The sequence below is a fragment of the Micromys minutus genome, assembly GCF_963924665.1.
Source record: "Micromys minutus genome assembly, chromosome: 25".
Classification (NCBI taxonomy): Eukaryota; Metazoa; Chordata; class Mammalia; order Rodentia; family Muridae; genus Micromys; species Micromys minutus.
Window position 1 is genome coordinate 18049548 of NC_137960.1, and position 18781 is coordinate 18068328.

The 18781-nt window shown below is 45.8% G+C and overlaps 2 protein-coding genes across 2 annotated transcripts in view; one reads left to right on the plus strand and one right to left on the minus strand.

Annotated features, from left to right (window-relative positions):
- JMJD1C (jumonji domain containing 1C) overlaps window positions 1-842 on the minus strand; it is a 162222-nt gene extending 161380 nt beyond the window's left edge. Inside the window, exon 1 of the mRNA XM_080938162.1 lies at window positions 776-842. The gene's annotated coding sequence lies outside the window, so the exon portion shown is untranslated. The remainder of the gene's footprint in view (window positions 1-775) is intronic.
- A 107-nt stretch (window positions 843-949) lies between these two features.
- REEP3 (receptor accessory protein 3) overlaps window positions 950-18781 on the plus strand; it is a 78460-nt gene continuing 60628 nt past the window's right edge. Inside the window, exon 1 of the mRNA XM_080938445.1 lies at window positions 950-1094. Within this exon, the coding sequence (XP_080794571.1) occupies window positions 1063-1094 (32 nt within the window). The 5' untranslated portion in view covers window positions 950-1062. The remainder of the gene's footprint in view (window positions 1095-18781) is intronic.

Sequence of the window (18781 nt, forward strand, 5' to 3'; positions counted from 1 at the left end):
CCTATTCCAGTCCCTTGATACCATCCCAGGCAAATCCGTGCCCTTCCTAAACACATTAATTAGCAATACCTTACATCATCCTTGAAAAGCAGGAGGTAAGCTAGAGTATTATTAGCCTCTTTTTATTATGGGGAAACTGGTGAACAAAAAAGATTAAATTACAGTATGTCCCAAAATGAGCCATCATATTTTCTAGTACTTTAATTAAAGGCTCCAAGCCCCACATTACAGACATTATTCTTCCTAGCTTGGAGAACTTTTACTATTGCTTCCGCCAGGGGACCAAGAGAAAAACACCTACAGAAACTTAAAGGTCATTTTCCCAATTCGGTACTTCTCGCCCAAAAATCACGAGTTTAAAATTTTGGACAGTTTAAGAGGAAATACGCACACACGCGCGCGCACACACTCACACACACACACACACGAGACAGGAAAAAAAAAATAAGGACACTTGTAAACAGCACCACGGGTCGGAAATCCTGGGTCCATGTTTTAGATTGTGTGGCAAGCACTACAGGAGTTGACTGATGATGGAAAAGGTGCCCCAAAGAGCCCAGAGCAGCCTCGCCATCCCAGCAAACCCATCACTCCAAACGTGACCCCCGACGCTCTCCCTTGGCCCCTGCATTGCACCACGAGCCTCGCGGTGCCAACCCGGGCCTGTGGGTAGGCCCTGGCTACCGAGCCTCGGTGAGCACCGGAGCCGCACCTAACCAGACGCTTCCCAATCCCGGCTCCCCCGCCCCCGACCTCGGCTCCCACGCGCTCTCACCGCCCGCCCGGCGTCCCCCGGCCTGGGGAAGCGAGGTGACCGCGCAGGTCGGTGGAGCGCAGCGCCCGCCGGGGTCCCGTAGCCGCCGCCTATCAGCGGAGCGCAGGGGCGGGGCCGGCAGGGCCGGCGGGGCCGCGGGCGGGGGCGGACGGGCGGGGGACCGGGCTCCGGGCGGCTCCGGGCACCGCGCGCAAACACCGGGCCGGCTCCCGAGGGCGCCAGCGCGGCCCCGGGGAGCGCGAGTGGGGAGCGCGCGGCCTGCGGTCAGCGGCCCAGCGGCCGAAAAGATGGTGTCCTGGATGATTTCCCGAGCCGTGGTGTAAGTACGGGCGGGGAAGGCGCTCGGGGCCCGGTTGCCCGGGCCGAGCTCACGGGCCGCGGCCTGCTCACCCGTGTCCGAGTCGCTGCGGGGCTCCGGGGCGGCGGTGTTGGAAGCTGCAAAGCGCGGGCGGACGGGCTGCCTGGCGGGCGGACGGCGGGCTCTGCTCTGTGGAGCCGCTCCCCGGCGCGCGGCGGGCTCCGCTCGGCTTCTCCTCGGCCTCCCCTCCGCTCCTCGGCTGCGCGGCAAGCGCTGCTCCGCTCCTCGGCTCCAACGCTGCCCGGCGCTGCGCGCGGCGGGCTCTGCTCGGCTCCGCGGCGCGCTCCCGGCTGCGGCTCCCGCTCCCGCGGCCCGCGCTGCGCGGCACCGCCCTGCGCAGGCTCCGCCGACGCTGAGCGCGGGAGGCCGGCGGGGCTCCGGATGCGCCCGAGCCTTTGTCACCAGGTCTACCGCGTTGCGGTGTCTGTCCGCGGCGCACGCCGCTGGGTCACGTGGAGGAGGAGGAGGAGAGATCGGTGTCAGAGCCCAGGCTGCAGAGTCTTGCTCAGGGGTCCCGAGGTGCCCCGGGAAGGATCCTGCTCTAGAAAGGGCGGCCAAACCCTGACCAGGGCCCTGTGTGGGAAGAAATGTTTGCGACGGAGAAGGCGCAGGTGCCGGTCCCCTTTGTTCGGGTCATCTCTTCTGGTCATTGATTGTAATACAAATGAGAGCTGCGGATGGGAAGTAGGGGGGGAAAGTTGTGTTGTTTAATCTGCTAAGGTATTTGGATACAAGTTAAACCGGTTCTCTTCCCATCTTCCACCTTAGCTTGTGCGCTCTAAAGCAAAGCCACCAAATAAAGGGCAGTAAATTAGGTAGAGCCAGGGGATGAGGATTCATTATTCATGTAGCAGTAATGTCATCTGAGTACCTTAATGAAATGTTTATATGAGGTTAACAGGCCTCGCTGTTTAGCTTATAATTTGAAGGGAGGAAAAATTACATTACTTGGGCATTATTATTATTATTATCATTATTATTATTATTATTTTCACTATGGAGAAGGAGCTAAGTTTCCTAAGTTGCTTTAATTTCATTTGGAAATGAACTAGGTAACCTAATTTGCAATGCATTCAAAATTTGCCGTTTCATAAACTATCCTTTAAAGCCTCCGAACTTCTTGTGTTCATCTTAAAACCACAAATAAATAAAGTTATACCATGGGTGCCTTCGAATTATGTTTAGCCTTTTCCAGGGCAATCTTCGGGTTTCCACATAATCCACATAATAGGACTTTCTTAGCCTACCAGAAGTCCCCCAACTATTTTTGCATAGCCCTTCAAATTAAACGCCCCATTAAAAAGCTGGTTTTGTCTTTTGATCTCTTTGACCATTTGCAATGATGGAAAATAATGGGACAGCTTGAGTGAGGTTGCATTCACCAAATAAGATCTTTGTTTTCTGTCGTTGAAAGGGAATATGTTTCTAGCGTTACCTCCAGTACAAAGGTCAGCACCACGTAGGAGATATTTCAGGTTCACAGATATCTACTGCACAGGTCAGAATGTCAGGTCTTATGAGGGTTAAAACTAGTGTAATACCCGGTGTTAGACAAGGAAGAAATTATCTGTGGTTGGAGAGTCATCAAAGGCAAAAGAGATTACATTCGAAATAGACCTTGAAGAATGAACCGGTTCTAGACAGCCGAAGAGGAAGAAGGAAAAGATTTCCGATAGGTGGACTGGTGTAAACCAGAGCCTGGGTAGATTACAGAGTTGGAGCCAGAAGAGCAGGAAGAGAAAGGGCTGCCATTGTTTTATGAAGAGTTTGTAAAGGATACACTCCTGCTGTGTCAGCCTGTGGAATTCAAGGTCTGGGATGGAAGGGAGGCATACAGATGGCATTTTTTAAAAGATCATTAAGGCATGTATTGATCAAGACTCAAGGAATGTATTTCATGAGCTTCGGGTCCAGCACATTTGTCAGGGAGCACCTGTGTTTCCATCCGGGCTTGAGTTGTCTCTAAACATGAAAGCTGTCTTAAGAGCTACATAGACCTAGGCACATGATCTGCACCTTGAAGTAGAATTTATTTATGTATATCCTTCCTAGCCCCGCTGAAGCATCCAGCTGGGCCTGCACAAGGTCAGACTGTTTTCTCAGCGTGAGCCTTTGGAGATACCATAAGGACCCTATGTAAATCTGAACTCCCAAGATGAAGGACCAGTCTGCAGACCTTGAAGTATGACCCTGAGGACAAGTATGATGGTTTTAGACTCAGACTTAGATGTCACTTGATAGCTGAGTAGCCCCCTCCGAACATACCAAGCCCACCTGAGTTAAGTCGTCTTTCTTTTTAATTTATTGTTTTGGGGTGGTCTTGGGGATTATTTGTCAGAGGGCAACCTATGGGAGTCAGTCCGTTCCTTCCACCACGTGAATCCCAGGGATTAAATGAACACAGGGATTTAGGCTTGGCAAGCAAGCCAGATCTCCTCATCTCCTCATCTTAAACTGATTGTCACAAAATCAACTTACTTAAATGTCACATGACCAATAAGTTAGCAGTTTTTAATGGATTCTGTGTGTGTCTGTATGTGTGTGTGCGCGCACGCGCGCAGAAGCGCACGCGCACCTGGCTGTGCCCGAGTATATGTTTGTGCACCACGCTTCCGCAGAAACCCTGAGGTTAGAATATAATGTCAGATCCCACGAAACAGGAGGTACAAGCATCTGTGAGCTGCCATTTGAATACTGGAACCAAAACCCAGGTCCTCTGCAGAAGTAAGTAAGTGCTCTTAAACCACTCCCCAGGTGAGCAACTTTTAAGGAATGGTAATGTGAGCATATCTTGTAATACTAAATTCATATATACACTGCCCGTTATCTCACATTCAGAAAGCATTGATCACAACCTGAGGGAAACCCCCCCCAACTCTTCTTAGCGACTGCATTACAGCGTTGTACACAAATCAGAACTCAAACCAGATTGTCTGATTTCCAGTATCAGTGGTTGCACCTATTGTCAGTGTCTCCACCCATAAGATAAGGCACAAACGTCTAATGGGTAGTAATTATCCTATAGATGCCAGTAGCTGCTTACGGGACAAGGAAGCACATACCCTTCAAATACCTACATGTTAAATTTCAGGCTATCTTATGTTTCTTTTTTTTTCCCCTGTGAGCCTGTTTAGATAACAAGGTTATACATACAAAAGTTTGATACTATAACACTTTATAAGGAATGCTATAATACAGGTGTGATTCTGCAGTGAGCATCTGTGGTGCTTTGAATATTCTTGGCCCAGGGTATGACACTATTAGGAGGAATAGACTTGTTGGAGTAGGTGTGGTCTTGTTGGGAGAAGTGTGTCACTGCAGGGGTGGACTTTGAGACCCTCCTCCTTGTTGCCCTGTAGTCAGCCTTTAGATGAAGATGCAGAGCTCTTAGCCCCTCCCACACTATGCCTGCCTGGATGCTGCCACAAATCCAGCCTTGATGATAATGGATTGAACCTCTGACCTAGAGACTATTTTTATGGTATTTTTGCTGGAAAAAAATGTGGCTGCTTTTTTGCCTTTGTCTAAAGAGTCTGCCTCAAACTATGTCTAAGGTTTAAAAAAAAATCAGATCAGTTGCATTGACAAAAGACGTTTTAGAAAAGCTCACACCACAGAGACACACTTTCTCCATCAAGGCCAAACCCACTCCAACAAGGTGACACTTCCTAAAACTGTGACTCCCTGAACCAAGCACAGTCAAAGCACTACAGCATCCTTCACATACATATCTTGGGGATTTCCTTAGGAGAAGTATGTGAGGAGTAGTTCTGAGTGAAACTTTGTATTCATGATCATTGGTCTAAAACTGCAAAATTGTTTACCAAAGAAGTTATTCCTGTCTTCTGTTACATTGACAAAGCACAAGAACTTAATCAAGATGCAGCCTGGCAGCCTGACAGTAGGAGCATATGCCTTTAATCCCAGCTCTCAGGAGGTAGAGGCTTCCTTGTGAGTTCAAAGCTAGCCTGGTCTACAGAGTTAGCTCCGGACACCCGTGGCTACACAGAGAAACCCTGTCTTGAAAAACATAACTAAATAAATAAATAGGCAGCCTGACATTCTTAGACTGTTGTTTTGTTTCCTAATATGTATGATAGGCCTTTTTTCTTTTGCATTTCATATCTTATTATCAAGGTTGAAGAATTGCCCTAATATTTACTTATTAATTATCTTATTATTTAAATAGCCTGTATGTGCTTCGATCACTTCTGTGTATTTCTTGTTTGTCTTCGCTGCGCCCCTTTCTGGATAAGGAAACTTGGACTATTTAATATTGGATAGAAATATGTTTTAGTCTGATTTTATGTATCTCATAGATGTTGGGTTTTGTTGTTTGATGGATAGTTCATGTTGTATTGGTTTGTTTGATGGATAGAGATGTGTGCACATACGTGAGCAGGTACATGTGCATGTGGAGCCAGAGGTCAATGGCATGCATCTTCCTCTGTAACTTTCCACTTTATTTATTTGAGACCTGGGATCTCTCTGATGCGGCGCACTCCTCGACCAGCGAGGAAAGACGACCACCACCAGAGGATTCTTCTCAGATCACGCTTTATTGTGGGAGCCTCTTGATTGAAGGGGAGAGCAGGAAGCGAGGGGCCCCGAACTACCCTAGCTGTCCGCTTATATAGGAAGAAGCGCATACGGGCTTGCCATGATTGGTTGTCACCAGTCTGCCGACACCAGAGGCCTCGGGATTGGCCGGAGATAGGTTATGTACTGCACATGAGCAGGGTGCAGCACCTTAGCTGACAAGAGCATTACTATATATGGAGTTGTTTACCTCAAACCTGAGGAAGCCAGCGCCATCTTGTAATGGCGTCCGCATTCGGCTCCTCACAGTCTGAGCCTGGAACTCATCATCAGTTGGCTAGGTTGGCTGGCCAGCAAACCTCTGGGATCCATACTTCTGTTTCTCCTCCCAAGCACTAGGGTGACAGGGGATCTGAACTCAGGTCCCTGGGCTTTCATGACAAGTGCTTTACCCACTGAGCCATCTCCCCTACTTTTTAAGAACATCTCTATTTGGTTTTTTTTTGTTGTTGTTGTTGTTTGTTTGTTCTTGGTAATGTGGGCATTATTACAGCTCAAACTTAGGACCTTGTACATGCTAGTCAAGTGCTCTATCACTGAACTACATCCCCAGCTTTTAAACACATTGGTTCTTCCTTTCTTTTTCTCTCTTTCTTTCTTTCCTTTCTTTTTTAACTTTTTGTAAATCCAGATGTTTGGTAACTACTCTCTTCTCAAATACAATTGAATTCTGGAGAGTTCTCTATTTCTTCCTTAATTAACACATTTTCAACTTTGGCAATAATGATAACATCTGGCAGCAATAGTACTCCTTTCCTGCTGCTTTCTTCAGCTATTTGTTCTAGTTTCATTTCTATGACTGTGACAAGCACCCCAAGAAAAAGCAACTGAGGAAAGGAAGAGTGTATTTTGACTCATGAGTCCAGGTGACAGTTCATTGTTGCCGGGAAGTTAAAGCAGGAACTTAAAGCTTCACATTCACGCTGGGTGATGGAGATGATCTTCCCTTGCTTCCTCTGGCTTCCTCCTCTCTTATAAGGTTCGGCACCTAGGGAATGGTTCCACCCACAATGGACTGGGTCTTCTTACGTCAGGTAACAATTATGAATATTGCCCCCACTGACATGCCCAAAGGCCAGCCTGAACATATTTTTGGAGACTAAAATTATGCTCGAATAATGTCCCCTCTGTCCAGCATGTTCCGTTTTACCCATCTGCCAGGTGTTACTTGTGAGCATACCTGGGTGTTACAGATTCTCATTCCTTTATCTTGCAAAATGCTCTCCTCAATTCTTCAGTTCCCTCCCTCTCTTTCACTTAAGGAACCTCAGAGGAGGGGGCTGGAGAGACACCTCAGAGGTTTGGAGCACTTGTTCTTACAGAGGACCAGGGTTCAATTAGCAGCATCCACAGGTGCTGTAACTCCAGTCTTAGGGGATCTGACATCTCTTATGACCTCAGGTACCAAGCATGCACTTGGTATGCATGCATGCATAAAGTTAAATTACCATATACATAAAATAATAATAATTCACTAGGATAGAATTTTTCTCTGAATGTTCTGTGAAAAACACAGTTACTAACCAAGCTATCTTTTTTCCCCTTTATAACATATAGAGACTTTTCAAGAGTAATAAAGCTACTGAATTATTTAAGAAATCATCTTACAATTTTCCCAGCATTGTACCGTATTCTCTGAGTTTCTCTGTGACACAGCAGAGCTTTGAAGTTATGTGAGGCCGGAGGGCAGCTTGAAGGCGGGACTCTCTGCTTTGTGTTTTGTATATTTTATTAAAAAGATTTTTATTTATTATTGTATTCATATGAGTACACTGTTGCTGTCTTCAGACACACCAGAAGAGTGCACCAGATCCTATCACAGATGGTTGTGAAACACCATGTAGTTGCTGGGATTTGAACTCAGGACCTCTGGAAGAGCAGTCAGTGCTCTTAACTGCTGAGCCATCTCTCCAGCCCCATGTTTTGTGTGTTTGTTTGGCTTTGAGGAGTGTGTTTACTTAAGATGGAGGTCTTCCTCTGCAGCTCAGTCTGGCCTTCAACCCAAAATTTTCATGCCTCAGCCTCTTGAAGACTAGAATTGCAGTTGTGAGATACCACAACTGAAAACAGCCAATCATATGCCTGACAGGTCCAGGCTCTGGTTCCCAGCCCCAGCACCATCCCCAGACAAAAAGATACTTGGGTTATATACTAATTATTTTTCTATTGCTCTGGTCAGATGTCATGACCAAGGCAGTTTATACAGTAAAATATTTAATCAGGTTTATGGTTTAAGAGGGTTAGAGTCCGTGATGGCTGAGCAAAGGCACAGCAGCAGGAGCAGCTGAGAGCTCCCATCTCTAGCCTAAAGCAGGAGGCAGAGAGTACACTGGGAATGATGGGCTACTGGTAAGGTGCCCAAGACACAATTCCAACAAGGTAACACCTCCTAGTCCTTCCCAAACAGTTCCACCAACTAGGTGCCATTATTCAAGCTTATGAGACTAAACAGACATGTTCTGATTCAGACTTCCATGGGTTAGAAATGTGAAGCCAAAGCTTGCCATTATGTTGCCATCACCACAGTTACCAGGGTCAACAAACAACCTGACAAAGGCGAGCTAGCAAGAAGATATAAGTGAAAGTCATAGGGAGGATGTTGACATAGGTTTGTAGTGGCCGGTATGTCATGTCACGAAGTGTTCACATATCCTCATGCATAATGTGCACCGATGTTTTCAAGTAACGATGTGCCAGTCTTAGGAAATAATTATTTGCACACATAAGTAAAATTAATCATTCTGCCCTGGACAGCTTCATGAACCACCTACTGCATCACATTTCTTTCTGGGAAGAATGGCCTGCTGGCACTGATAGATCAGAAAACGACAAACTAGGTCACTTCAGAAGTCTAAGATCAAGGTAACAACAAGTCAGGTCCTGAGGACCGAGCAGAAATCTTTGTGGAGCCTCTCTGCTTTCTGGTGGTTTGCTAGCCGCCTCGGCTTTTATCATCTTCTGATCTGCCCTTCATCCTCATTTAGATGGGCTATGGCTGCTGGTCCACACTGACCCTGGATAACAGGCTGCTCTGTTGGCCTCCTTTTAACTTGATTATCCCCATAAATACCCTGTCTCCAAGTACAGTCAACTTCTAAAGTAGTGCTTTGGTTTCCAGCAGACCTCACTGTACACAACAACCTTCAGGCACACAGAGGGATGCAGACAGAGGCACAGGAACAATCTTAGGAACCAAATGAAAGGGGAAATTAACGAAATAGCTCTCTTAATATGATTCTGTGGGAGGAGGGGTATGTAGTTCCACCCAGCACCTAGCCACTGGGGAATGTTCACTTTGCTCTGGCTGACAAAACACAGAACCCTAGACTGCATTTACCCTAGGCCACCGTCAGGGTGGGCTTGCAGGAAGTGCCTGCTCCACGAGTGGGAGAATGAAGCCCGGATAAGAAACAAGGCAGGCTAAGGCCGAAGAGTCAGGGGTTCCCGAGCTCAGGGTATTCAGTCTCTGCTGGAAACCATGGGAGTCAGGAACATAAGTGGCCCATAGGCCTGCAGTGAAACCGGGACCAGGGCACCCTCCAGCTTAGCTCAGGGGATGGATGTCCAGCAGTGCGGACAGGCCTTCTGAAGGAGCCGGGCAGCAGGTCTGTAGGATGAAGGCTGTTATTGTGCTATGTGATCAATAATCACTTTCTTATGTGTGGAGTCGTGGTCACATGTTCCAGCCCAAGAATCTGGTTGGGAGGAGGGAAACTCCTACCATTCTCAGGTAGGTACCCGGGTTTCTGAACCCACTCAACCTTACCAAGTTTCCTGGTAGGGTCCACTACCCCACGGGGGTACTGATTTTCTACTCTGTGAATCACAAAGCTAGAAGGGATAGTATGTGGGGAAAAGCTGTAAAGGACCAAGTGTATGTGTTCTCACCTTACACCTTGTTGACACGGGGTCTCAATTGTTGGTGCTCCTTACTTGCTTACTGCAGGCTAGCTGCTCCAAGAACTTCTCGGCAGTCCTGATTCCAGCCCCCCCCCCCCCATCTTGATGTAGAAATTCTAGAATTTCAGATGACCAACACATCAAGTTTTATGTATATGGGTGCCTTGCCTGTATGTATGTATGTATGTATGTATGTATGTATGTATGTATGTTTACCATGTGCATGCCTAGAACCCATGTAGACCAAAAGACAGATCCCCTGGAACTGAGCTACAGCTAGCCATGAGCCACTGTGACACATCTAGCTTCTTATGTGGGTACCAGGGGTCAAATGCAGGTCATCAGGCTTGCTTGCACAGGTAAGCACTTTTACCCACAGAGCCAACTTGACAGCCCATAAAGGACAATTTTATAACCTCTAAAATTGTTCACTATTAACTGCCAGCCTCATGAAAGTAGTGTGTGGTCCTCCATGAGTTAAGAACCCCAGTGAAGATCCTGACTGTACTGTTTGTATACTTCCTCTGGAGAATCATAGGTGAATTGCTTGGAGGAAGACTGTATGGGTGTGTGTGTCTGTGTGTGTGTCTGTGTGTGTGTGTGTGTGTCTATGTGTGTGTCTTTGTGTGTCTAACCAAGACAGGATTTCTCTGTGACTGTCCTGGTTGTCCTGTAACTCACTGTGTAGACCAGGTTGGCCTGGGATTAAAGGTGTAAGTCACCAAGCCTGGCTATATATTCTTTTCAACTATAGAAATGTTTAAATAAATTAATATATTAAGCTGTATTAATCAATACCATCTGTGACTAATAAACAGCATTGTTGACATTTAAATAGCATATGTCTAATCCTTAAGATACTAATAAAGGAACATTCTTTATTATCAAACTTATATCAATCTTCGGGGGGCAGAGTGTATATGGGTTTTCTCTACATATCCCTGGCTATCCTGGAACTTTCTGCGTAGACTGTCTAGCCTTGAACTCAGAGATCTTCCTCTCTCTGCCTTTCTCCATGAGTAAAATCATTCACTACCATACCTGACCAAACCTCAGGGCTTCCAAGATTTGGAATGTGCTTTCACCAAAACTATAAAGTAAACAAATTCTTGTCTTTAGAAAAGGTGTATACAAGCAATTTAAACAGTGGGCCCAGAGAGCCATAGCCACAGCATTACACTGACTAGGGACTTTCGGGAAACATTCAAGACTCAAAATTATAACAAAACCTGGTAGTCTGTGTCCTGTCCCAAGAGGACCCAGGACTCAGTAAGGCCACTGGTGAATGGGAAGCTTCAACCTGCTGTTCTTAACATTGACTAGCATTAGGCATAATGAGGCTCAGGAAAGAATATAGAAACTATCTGAGGCGTGTGTTAGCTCGACGGGACAGGGGTCAGAGTCTGTGGGGGTCTTGGCTGGCACAGGAACTATACAACAACGATTAGTATGCTATATGAAATGAACGGAAAAATCAGCCAGCCAGAATGATGCGTGTTTGCTGGTCCAACAGTCCAAGTCTCTTGGGGGTCTGAAACAAGAGGACAAGGGATCCCATTGTATTGAAGGCCAGCAATAATACCCAACCTCAAAAACAACAAACCTGAGCTACAGGAGACCTCATCTCCAAAAACAAATAAGTAGGTTTACATTCATTTATTATTCCTGACAGTTTTCATCTCCGCCAATCTGTATGTGAAAAGGCCAATCATTGTAATAGCCTTTTAAGTATGTAAACTTTTCAAAAGCTAATTCAGAACGTTGTTTTCTTACTTCCTGTTCTAAGGAAGGGAAGGAAGTTTTGTGACATGTAAGTGCACGTCCTGTAAGGGTGTTACATCTGTAAGGAAGTCTTTAGAGTCAGTCTAAGATTGGACAAGTGAGCAGACATCTCATAGAGGAAACCAGCACAAACAGGTGTACAAAGAGACGGGCTCATTAGTTTTCAGGGACATATAAGTGGACGCTATATTGTAATTCTGTTCAACACCAACTGGATTGCAAAAACTAAGAACTGTGGAAATACCAAATGTTGGCAAGGGTGTGTGGAGTAATCGTCTCTTCTTTGGAATGCCAGTGTGGGCATTAAGATGCTGGAACTGGTTAAAAAGATGCCGGCCCTGACTCACAGTAATCATTCACATACTCTCTAAAGTAGCAAGGTTAGAGTTCCGTACCCTAAAAGAAAATTAGTCATGAACACCAAGAGACATCCACAAGAGTGCTTATGGAAATGCCCGTAAAGCAAAAACTCACCAAAGATCCCATTACATAGACAAGAAGAGTAAATGCTTGTATGTACATAGTGGTCAAGCTGACTGTAAATCTGAATATAATCAATGGTGGGCATGGCTTTCTGTCTGGGGGTGGGGGTGGGGTATCCTGAGAACGACAGTGCTGCGCATGGAGCAAGCCAGATGAGACTATGTTTCGCATGACAACATCTTTAAATGCCTCCACAACAGTCAGGCTGCACATGTGTGGCCAGTCAGTGTTTAAGGAAAATGAGTGAATGCCGACACGGTGTGGGATAGGAGTTAGCTTTGAAGGTAGAAGGGAGTACAGCGGTGCAAGAGATTGATGAGTTTGCTGTATAGGACGGGAAAGTGTGTGTCCCGTATCCTTTCGTCTTTGTCAGCCCTTACATTGGAGATGTGCTCAGCACTTGGAGTGGGTTAGGTGCTGCTACCTGCAAGAACTAACGGGGCAAGCTGGAGCAAGCAGGAGGCAGATACCACAGGAAGGGGAGGCTGGTCCTGTACCAGCCCATATGTTCTTGCTGGTATAGGGGCCGGTTCTGTTGTTACGCCAGGCCACAGATGGAGGCAGGGAAGGGGCCGCACCTGTCATGATGAGTCGAGTCTTGGAACAGAAGGCCAGAACCTTTGAGAAAATGCCAGGCAGGCTGTCTTTTGTCCTTTTCCTCAAAGCTGGTGTAAGTCCAGTGAAGAAAGTCCAACGTCAGATTTATCCAAAGGGCTTTTAAGGTTCTAGGAGCGGATGCACAGCTAGCCAGTTAAACGTTATTTCTTATTTCCACTCACTGTCAGAGGAGAGATGTTTTCTTTTCCTTTTGTCTTTCTTTTTAACCTTCTTAAATATTGGGGAGGAGGCATGCATATGTCACGGCACTGGAGAGGAGAGCAGAGGACATCTGTGGACTTGGGTCCTTGCTGTTCTCTGAGCACACCAGCCTAACAGATCTCAGGGCTTCTCATATTTCAGTATCTGCCTCCCCTCTCACTGTACCTGTATTGGGATTACAGGCCTGGGTTACTGCACCCCACTTTTGTCTGGGCTCTGGGGATCCACACTTAAGTTCTCACTGTTTCCTGCAAGCACTTTCTACATTTACCCACTGTGCTATTTCTCCAGCTCCAGGCATTGCTTCCCTGCTTCCCCCTCTTGGATATATTACATAGACTATAAAAAGTAACTCTGGATCCAAAACCCTGTAAATTAATCGAGCCAACCCTAAGAGATAAGGCGGCTATGGAAATGTAGAGTAATGTTCTTCATTCAATCGCTGTACTTTGGGTTTTAATTTTATTGCTTGTCTGTTTGGGTGGTCCCAAAGTCTTACATGTTTGAGACTACCCAATGCTTCCATAAAAGTTATCTGAGTCAGAGATGTGCCTCAATGTTAAGAGTTCTCGGGGCTGGAGAGATGGCTCAGCGGTTAAGAGTATTGGCTGCTCTTCCTGAGTTCAATTCTCAGCAACCACATGGTAGCTCACAACCATCTGTAATGGAGATCCAGTGCCTTCTTTTGGTGTGTCTGAAGACAGTGACAAATGAAGTAAATAAATAAATCTTTTTTAAAAAGAGAGCGAGAGAGTTTTTCTTTTGCATGCATGAATACCTGGGTTCAGTCCCCATCTCTGCAAGCCAAGGAAGAAACCTCTGCAAGCCAAGGAAGAGACGAGGGGAGGAGGGAGGAGGAGGGAAGGAAAGAGTTCACATAGCCACATGTGTTTTAGAGCAGTTCCGCACCCTTGGAAGTAGAAGCATTAGCAGTGGGATCTGGGTGGCTCTGAACTATCAGGGGTAGGGAGCCTCTCTGTAACTGAATGAACCCTTGACCACCCTGAGCTCCATTTGTGTGTAACATGATGCTGAGGGGTGTGTACTGTCCCCAGGGTCACTACTGTAGGAGCGATCTGGCTAGGACATCTGCCACTCTCCGGTGGCCAGGATTCACTTGGCTTGTTAGCCTAGTCACTGGCTCTTGTTCCTTCCCTCTGCTGTGCTCACTTGGTCACTAAAATGACACATACACAGAGTGTCTGAGGGCCCAGAACCGGATATGAGACATCAGCTTGTGAATGTGCAGCTCTGTGTGTAAAGATTTGTAATTTCAGAACACTGGGTTGGAATTTTGAAAGTCACCTCTACACCCCCTACCCCAGGCCTGCCCCACCCCAATCCCAGTAACACTGCAGTCTCTCAGAAGTAAAAACACATTGCAGATGTAGCTTTTTCAGCTTGGAGAGTATTGCCTCCATATGGGCTGTGGATGACCTAGATTCCCTCTAGAACTGGTTGGATTCTCGTTTTGCTAAGGTTTTTTAGTTTTTGTGTTTTGCTCACATTTAATCCAAGAAACCAAGTCTCAAACTTGGTAAAGAAACAAGAGTTCTTCCAACCTTGATCTGGGACCTGGTCACACACCCGGATACTCAGGGGCGTGAGAATCAGGCCTCCCTGAACTGCATGAGACCCTGTCTTAGAAGGTTGCCTAGCCTTGTTCACCATCTGAAAAACGAATCCTGTCAGACGAGATGGTTTAAAATTACAGGTTGGAGTCAGAAAAGCAGTTCTAACATTACTTAGTTTGAGAAATACTCTTATTAGAATAATGGCTTTGACCTCCTAAAACACCTTTATGTCATTTTCAGTGTTGTACTTCTCCTAAAGGAGAGCATCCACTTTTGATTCTGTTGTTGTTTCTGTCTGTTTTGGAGACAGGATCTCTCTGCCTCAAAATCTGTGATCTAGGCTGTCTTGGAATTTCCTATGTTAACCAGGCTAGCCTCAGACTCCTAGATATCCACCTGCCTCTGCCCCTTTCTGCCTCTCTCTCTCTCTCTCTGCCCCTCTCTGCCTCTCTGCCTCTTTCTCTGCCTCTCTCTGCCTCTCTCTCTCTCTCTCTCTCTCTCTCTCTCTCTCTCTCTCTCTCTCTCTCTCTCTCTCTCTCTCTCTCTCTCTCTCTCTCTCTCTCTCTCTCTCTCCCTCTCCCTCTCTGCCTCTCTGCCCTCCTAGTGCTGGCAGAATCCATTTTTCTATGAATGCTGAATCCCTTATTAGCAGCACAGACACTTTCCTGCAGAAGATGAGTCCTTGCCTCATTAAAATAGAACTGGGTGGTGATACCTGCTTCCCTTGGAGGCCGAGGTCAGAGGCTCGCGTTCCAAACCAGCCTGGGCAACCTAATGAGATCCTGTCACAAAGAAGGTAGCATATCCTTGGAGCTCAGGAGTACTACAACTTTTCAGAAGCTTGAAAAAAAGGAGGAGAAAGAAAAGAAGAGAAAAGAGAAAAAAATGTTTTTCTATCCGCGATTCCCAAAGAGTCTGATTGCATAGCTCTAGGATGGGCGTGGTTCCCTACTTCCAAAAGCTTCTCTGTGTATGTATGGAACATGAAGTCACACTTTTAAACCCTTATGCTGGATTTTGTCAGAAACTGTCATGGGACTGAGCTGCCAAAGACCATCATTTTAAAACAAGGTAGTAAAAAATAAAAAAAAAGTAGAATGGTATTAGTCTGCTTCTGTAGTGATATTAAAACATGCATGCAATCTGAGCCCTTTAAAAAAAGCTCTCTGAGGCTTACCCAGAAGCACTCTGTTGTCTGTAAAGAAGTCAGCTCCCCAGGGCCATTGAGGTGACTCAGTAGATGACTGTGCTTACACCAAGCCTGAGGGTCTGAGTTCAGCCTCATCTCTGGGACCCACATGGTAGAAAACCTTTGACCTGCACACATGTATAGCAAATAAATATGCACACACACACGGACATGTCCACAAATACATAATTTTTAAATGTTTAAAAAGAAGTGACCCCCTCTCAGATGAAGCTTAGGTTTTTGTTTTTGTTTTTGTTTTTTTAGTATTAATTTAAGTATTAGAAGTAAGAATGCGGGAAATGGAATATCTGGAGTTTAGTAGCATGAATTTGAACCTGGACATGGATATCACATCTTCAGGCAGCATGAGAACACAGTCTAGCAAGCAGTAAACCCCCTGTTTGTGCAGTGGCTGCATGGTCACCTGCTGCAGGGACGTTTATTCCGTCTCAAAAGGGCCATTTGTAAAGCTTCTGACTGTGGAGCCTTCTGCTTGTTTATCTATAGATAATGCGTCAAAATTCTTTCTGCCAGTTAAAGTGTCCACATATATAACGAACTCACAAGTCGAGAGAGAGGGCAGAGTGGTTGAGAGCACTTGCTGCTCTTGCAGAAGACCCAGGTTTGATCCCAGCGCCCACATGGTGACTCAGAGCTGAGGTACCATACAACAACACTCAGCAACACATACACATAATTTTACACACAATTAAAAATGAATTGAAAATGATTTTTGAAGAGGTCAACTCTTAAAAGTCTCCAGTGCTTGGGATGTCCTCACCAGCTGTGAGTTTTCTGAGTGACAGAAAGGAACACACATACTCCGTCATGATGCTAGATTCAGTAAATCACACTGGGAGTGAGTGTTCATCCTGAGTCCTATTTCTGTGTGACTGGTGTGGTGTGTGTATGTGTGTGTGTGTGTGTGTGTGTGTGTGTGTGTGTGCAATCCTAAAAGAAACTGCTGGAATGTGTCCAAGTTCTCTTACACTTCCCCTAAAATCTAAGAAAAGCTATATGGTATTTAAAATGTGGTCCAAAGTGTTGTCATGGAAACTAATACAGGAAATGCAGAAAAAGGTAAATCTTTGGCTAGAAACCCATGAGAGAGAAGCATTCTGTGGAAAGAATGAACTATCATAAAGACACTTAGAAGAAGTTAAATGTAGTTTCTCTGCACAAACTCATGATAAATCAGAAACGGAGAGGTGACCATCAGTCCAGAACCTGTAATAGTGGGGAATGGGACCACGTTTAGGTGTGTTGGTGCTGAGACTCCAGATACAAGAAGGACCAGAGTCATTCCTGGTTTCTTCAGCTTTGTGGGTTAGTTAAACATAGCTTTAAAAGTTCACTGTATCAAACCAAGAAAGCTCTGAAACAGTCCAGTTGGATGTTCAATTTCTTCATCACCCTTTTGTGTTAAGATCTCAGCTTGCACCACATTTACATATTGGGTTATATGTTTAAAGGATCGATGGTAACTTCCCATCTACAGTAAAGAATGCCTCCTCCTTTGCATTAGGCAAATATTTAATGAGCACCTACCATGTATCAGAGACATGTGACACTAAACATGGCAGGTTCTGTCACACAGACCACAGGTAGGTAACAACAAATGCCACCATAGTTACAAACAGTTCTTACCAGATGTGTCTCCTGGCCCCCTTTCCTGCTGTGTTATCACCATGGTGCTTTATAGAAAGGAGACATACAAAGAAACATCATTGGTTGTGGGAAGTCTTAACTGCTACCCAAGTAGGAACAAGACGGTATGGTGGCGTGGGGAAAGGGGTTCGTTCCTAGCACTTAGGAGGCAGAGGCAGATGGATCTCCAAATTCGTAGCCAAACTGGTCTACAGGGCAAATTCCAGGACAGCCATGGATACACAGAGAAACCCTATCATGGGGGCTAGGGGTGAGTTGGGGGTGATATGCTGATCTTAATGTGGGAGTTGGGGTCATACGTGTTTTATTAAGCCTTCATGACTCACAAATATACTGCATATGTTATACATTATAGACAGTGTATTTATTATGGTATCAATTTTAAGAGTGGCATTTGCTAAAATTGCTACAGAAATCATGCCCCAACACCGTGAGATCCCCCTCCACTTTCGTGAGTGTAGGTTAGAGATTAACTCATTGAACAAGACCTCTGACTTACAGAGTTCTTCTCCACACATTAAAAAGAAAACAGCAGGTCTCTGAAGGATAGAAACCAACTATCCAAAAGAAGTGGATGGTCGCTATTGGAATTGTTTGCAGTTACTGTGGGTGCTTCTTCCCAGATGTGTTTCTGTCAAAAGATAAAACACTGTTCAGGTTGTGTTTTCCTTTGGTCTGACTGGGGAATTACTTATTTCCAATAGGGTGGCTAAGGAAGTGAGAGGCTGACTTCGAACAAAGACATGCAGTGGGGGTGGCTGAGGGGGGAGTTGGCTGCTCAAGAGCTTGGCTTAGCTGGAAGAGAGTCCCAAGGCCACCTGTGACAGCTGTGGGGTTGCATGTGTGGTGGTGTCCTCAGTGACAGAGACCATCTTTGAAAGCAAGAGCCAGGTTTTGAGAAGAGAGGGGCAAATGGCTTGGTCAGATCTTGTGTTTTAAAGGATCTCTGGGCTGTGGAGAACAGACTGGGGACAAAGAAGGCACTTCAACCGGCTCTTTCAATGAACTGGTAAAGAGAATGGGTAACTTCCTGTCCCCTTCCCCTCTCCTCTTCTCCCCCCACTCCCATCCCCCTTCCCAATGGCAGCAGTGGTCAGAGTCAGGACTTAGGTTTTAACATAGCCGGCTTGAGAGTTTGGCTGTGGATATTCAGAGGGTAGGAACTAAAGGAGTTCATAACATGGGGAATTCATCAACGTCCAGAAGAAGGTGCTAAGTTTTCTCTGAGCATTAGGAACGTACAAGGCACAGGCTCCCCAGACAGGCTGGCCACTGAAAAGTAAGCCTTAATAGTAGGATTCGACCAGTGTATACCACTGGGGGAAACGGCTCGATCTAGTTTGAGAATTTCTGTACATCTGTAGGAGCCGAGACAGTGCCACATCAGGGCAGGGACAGGCGAGACGGTAACGGAGTAGAATTCAGAGCATTGAGATAAACACAGGAAAGAAACCTTGTCTCCCTTCTCTCTCTAGCCACAGCCTCCACCTCAGACCACACTCAGTCAGTTCCGGTGTGGTCATGAAAATAAATCAATAAACTTCCTAGGATGTCAAAAAATACCTTTTATGACTTTAAGATATCGAAAAGCAATCTTTTTTTTTTTTAATTTATTTATTTAATGCACATTTAAG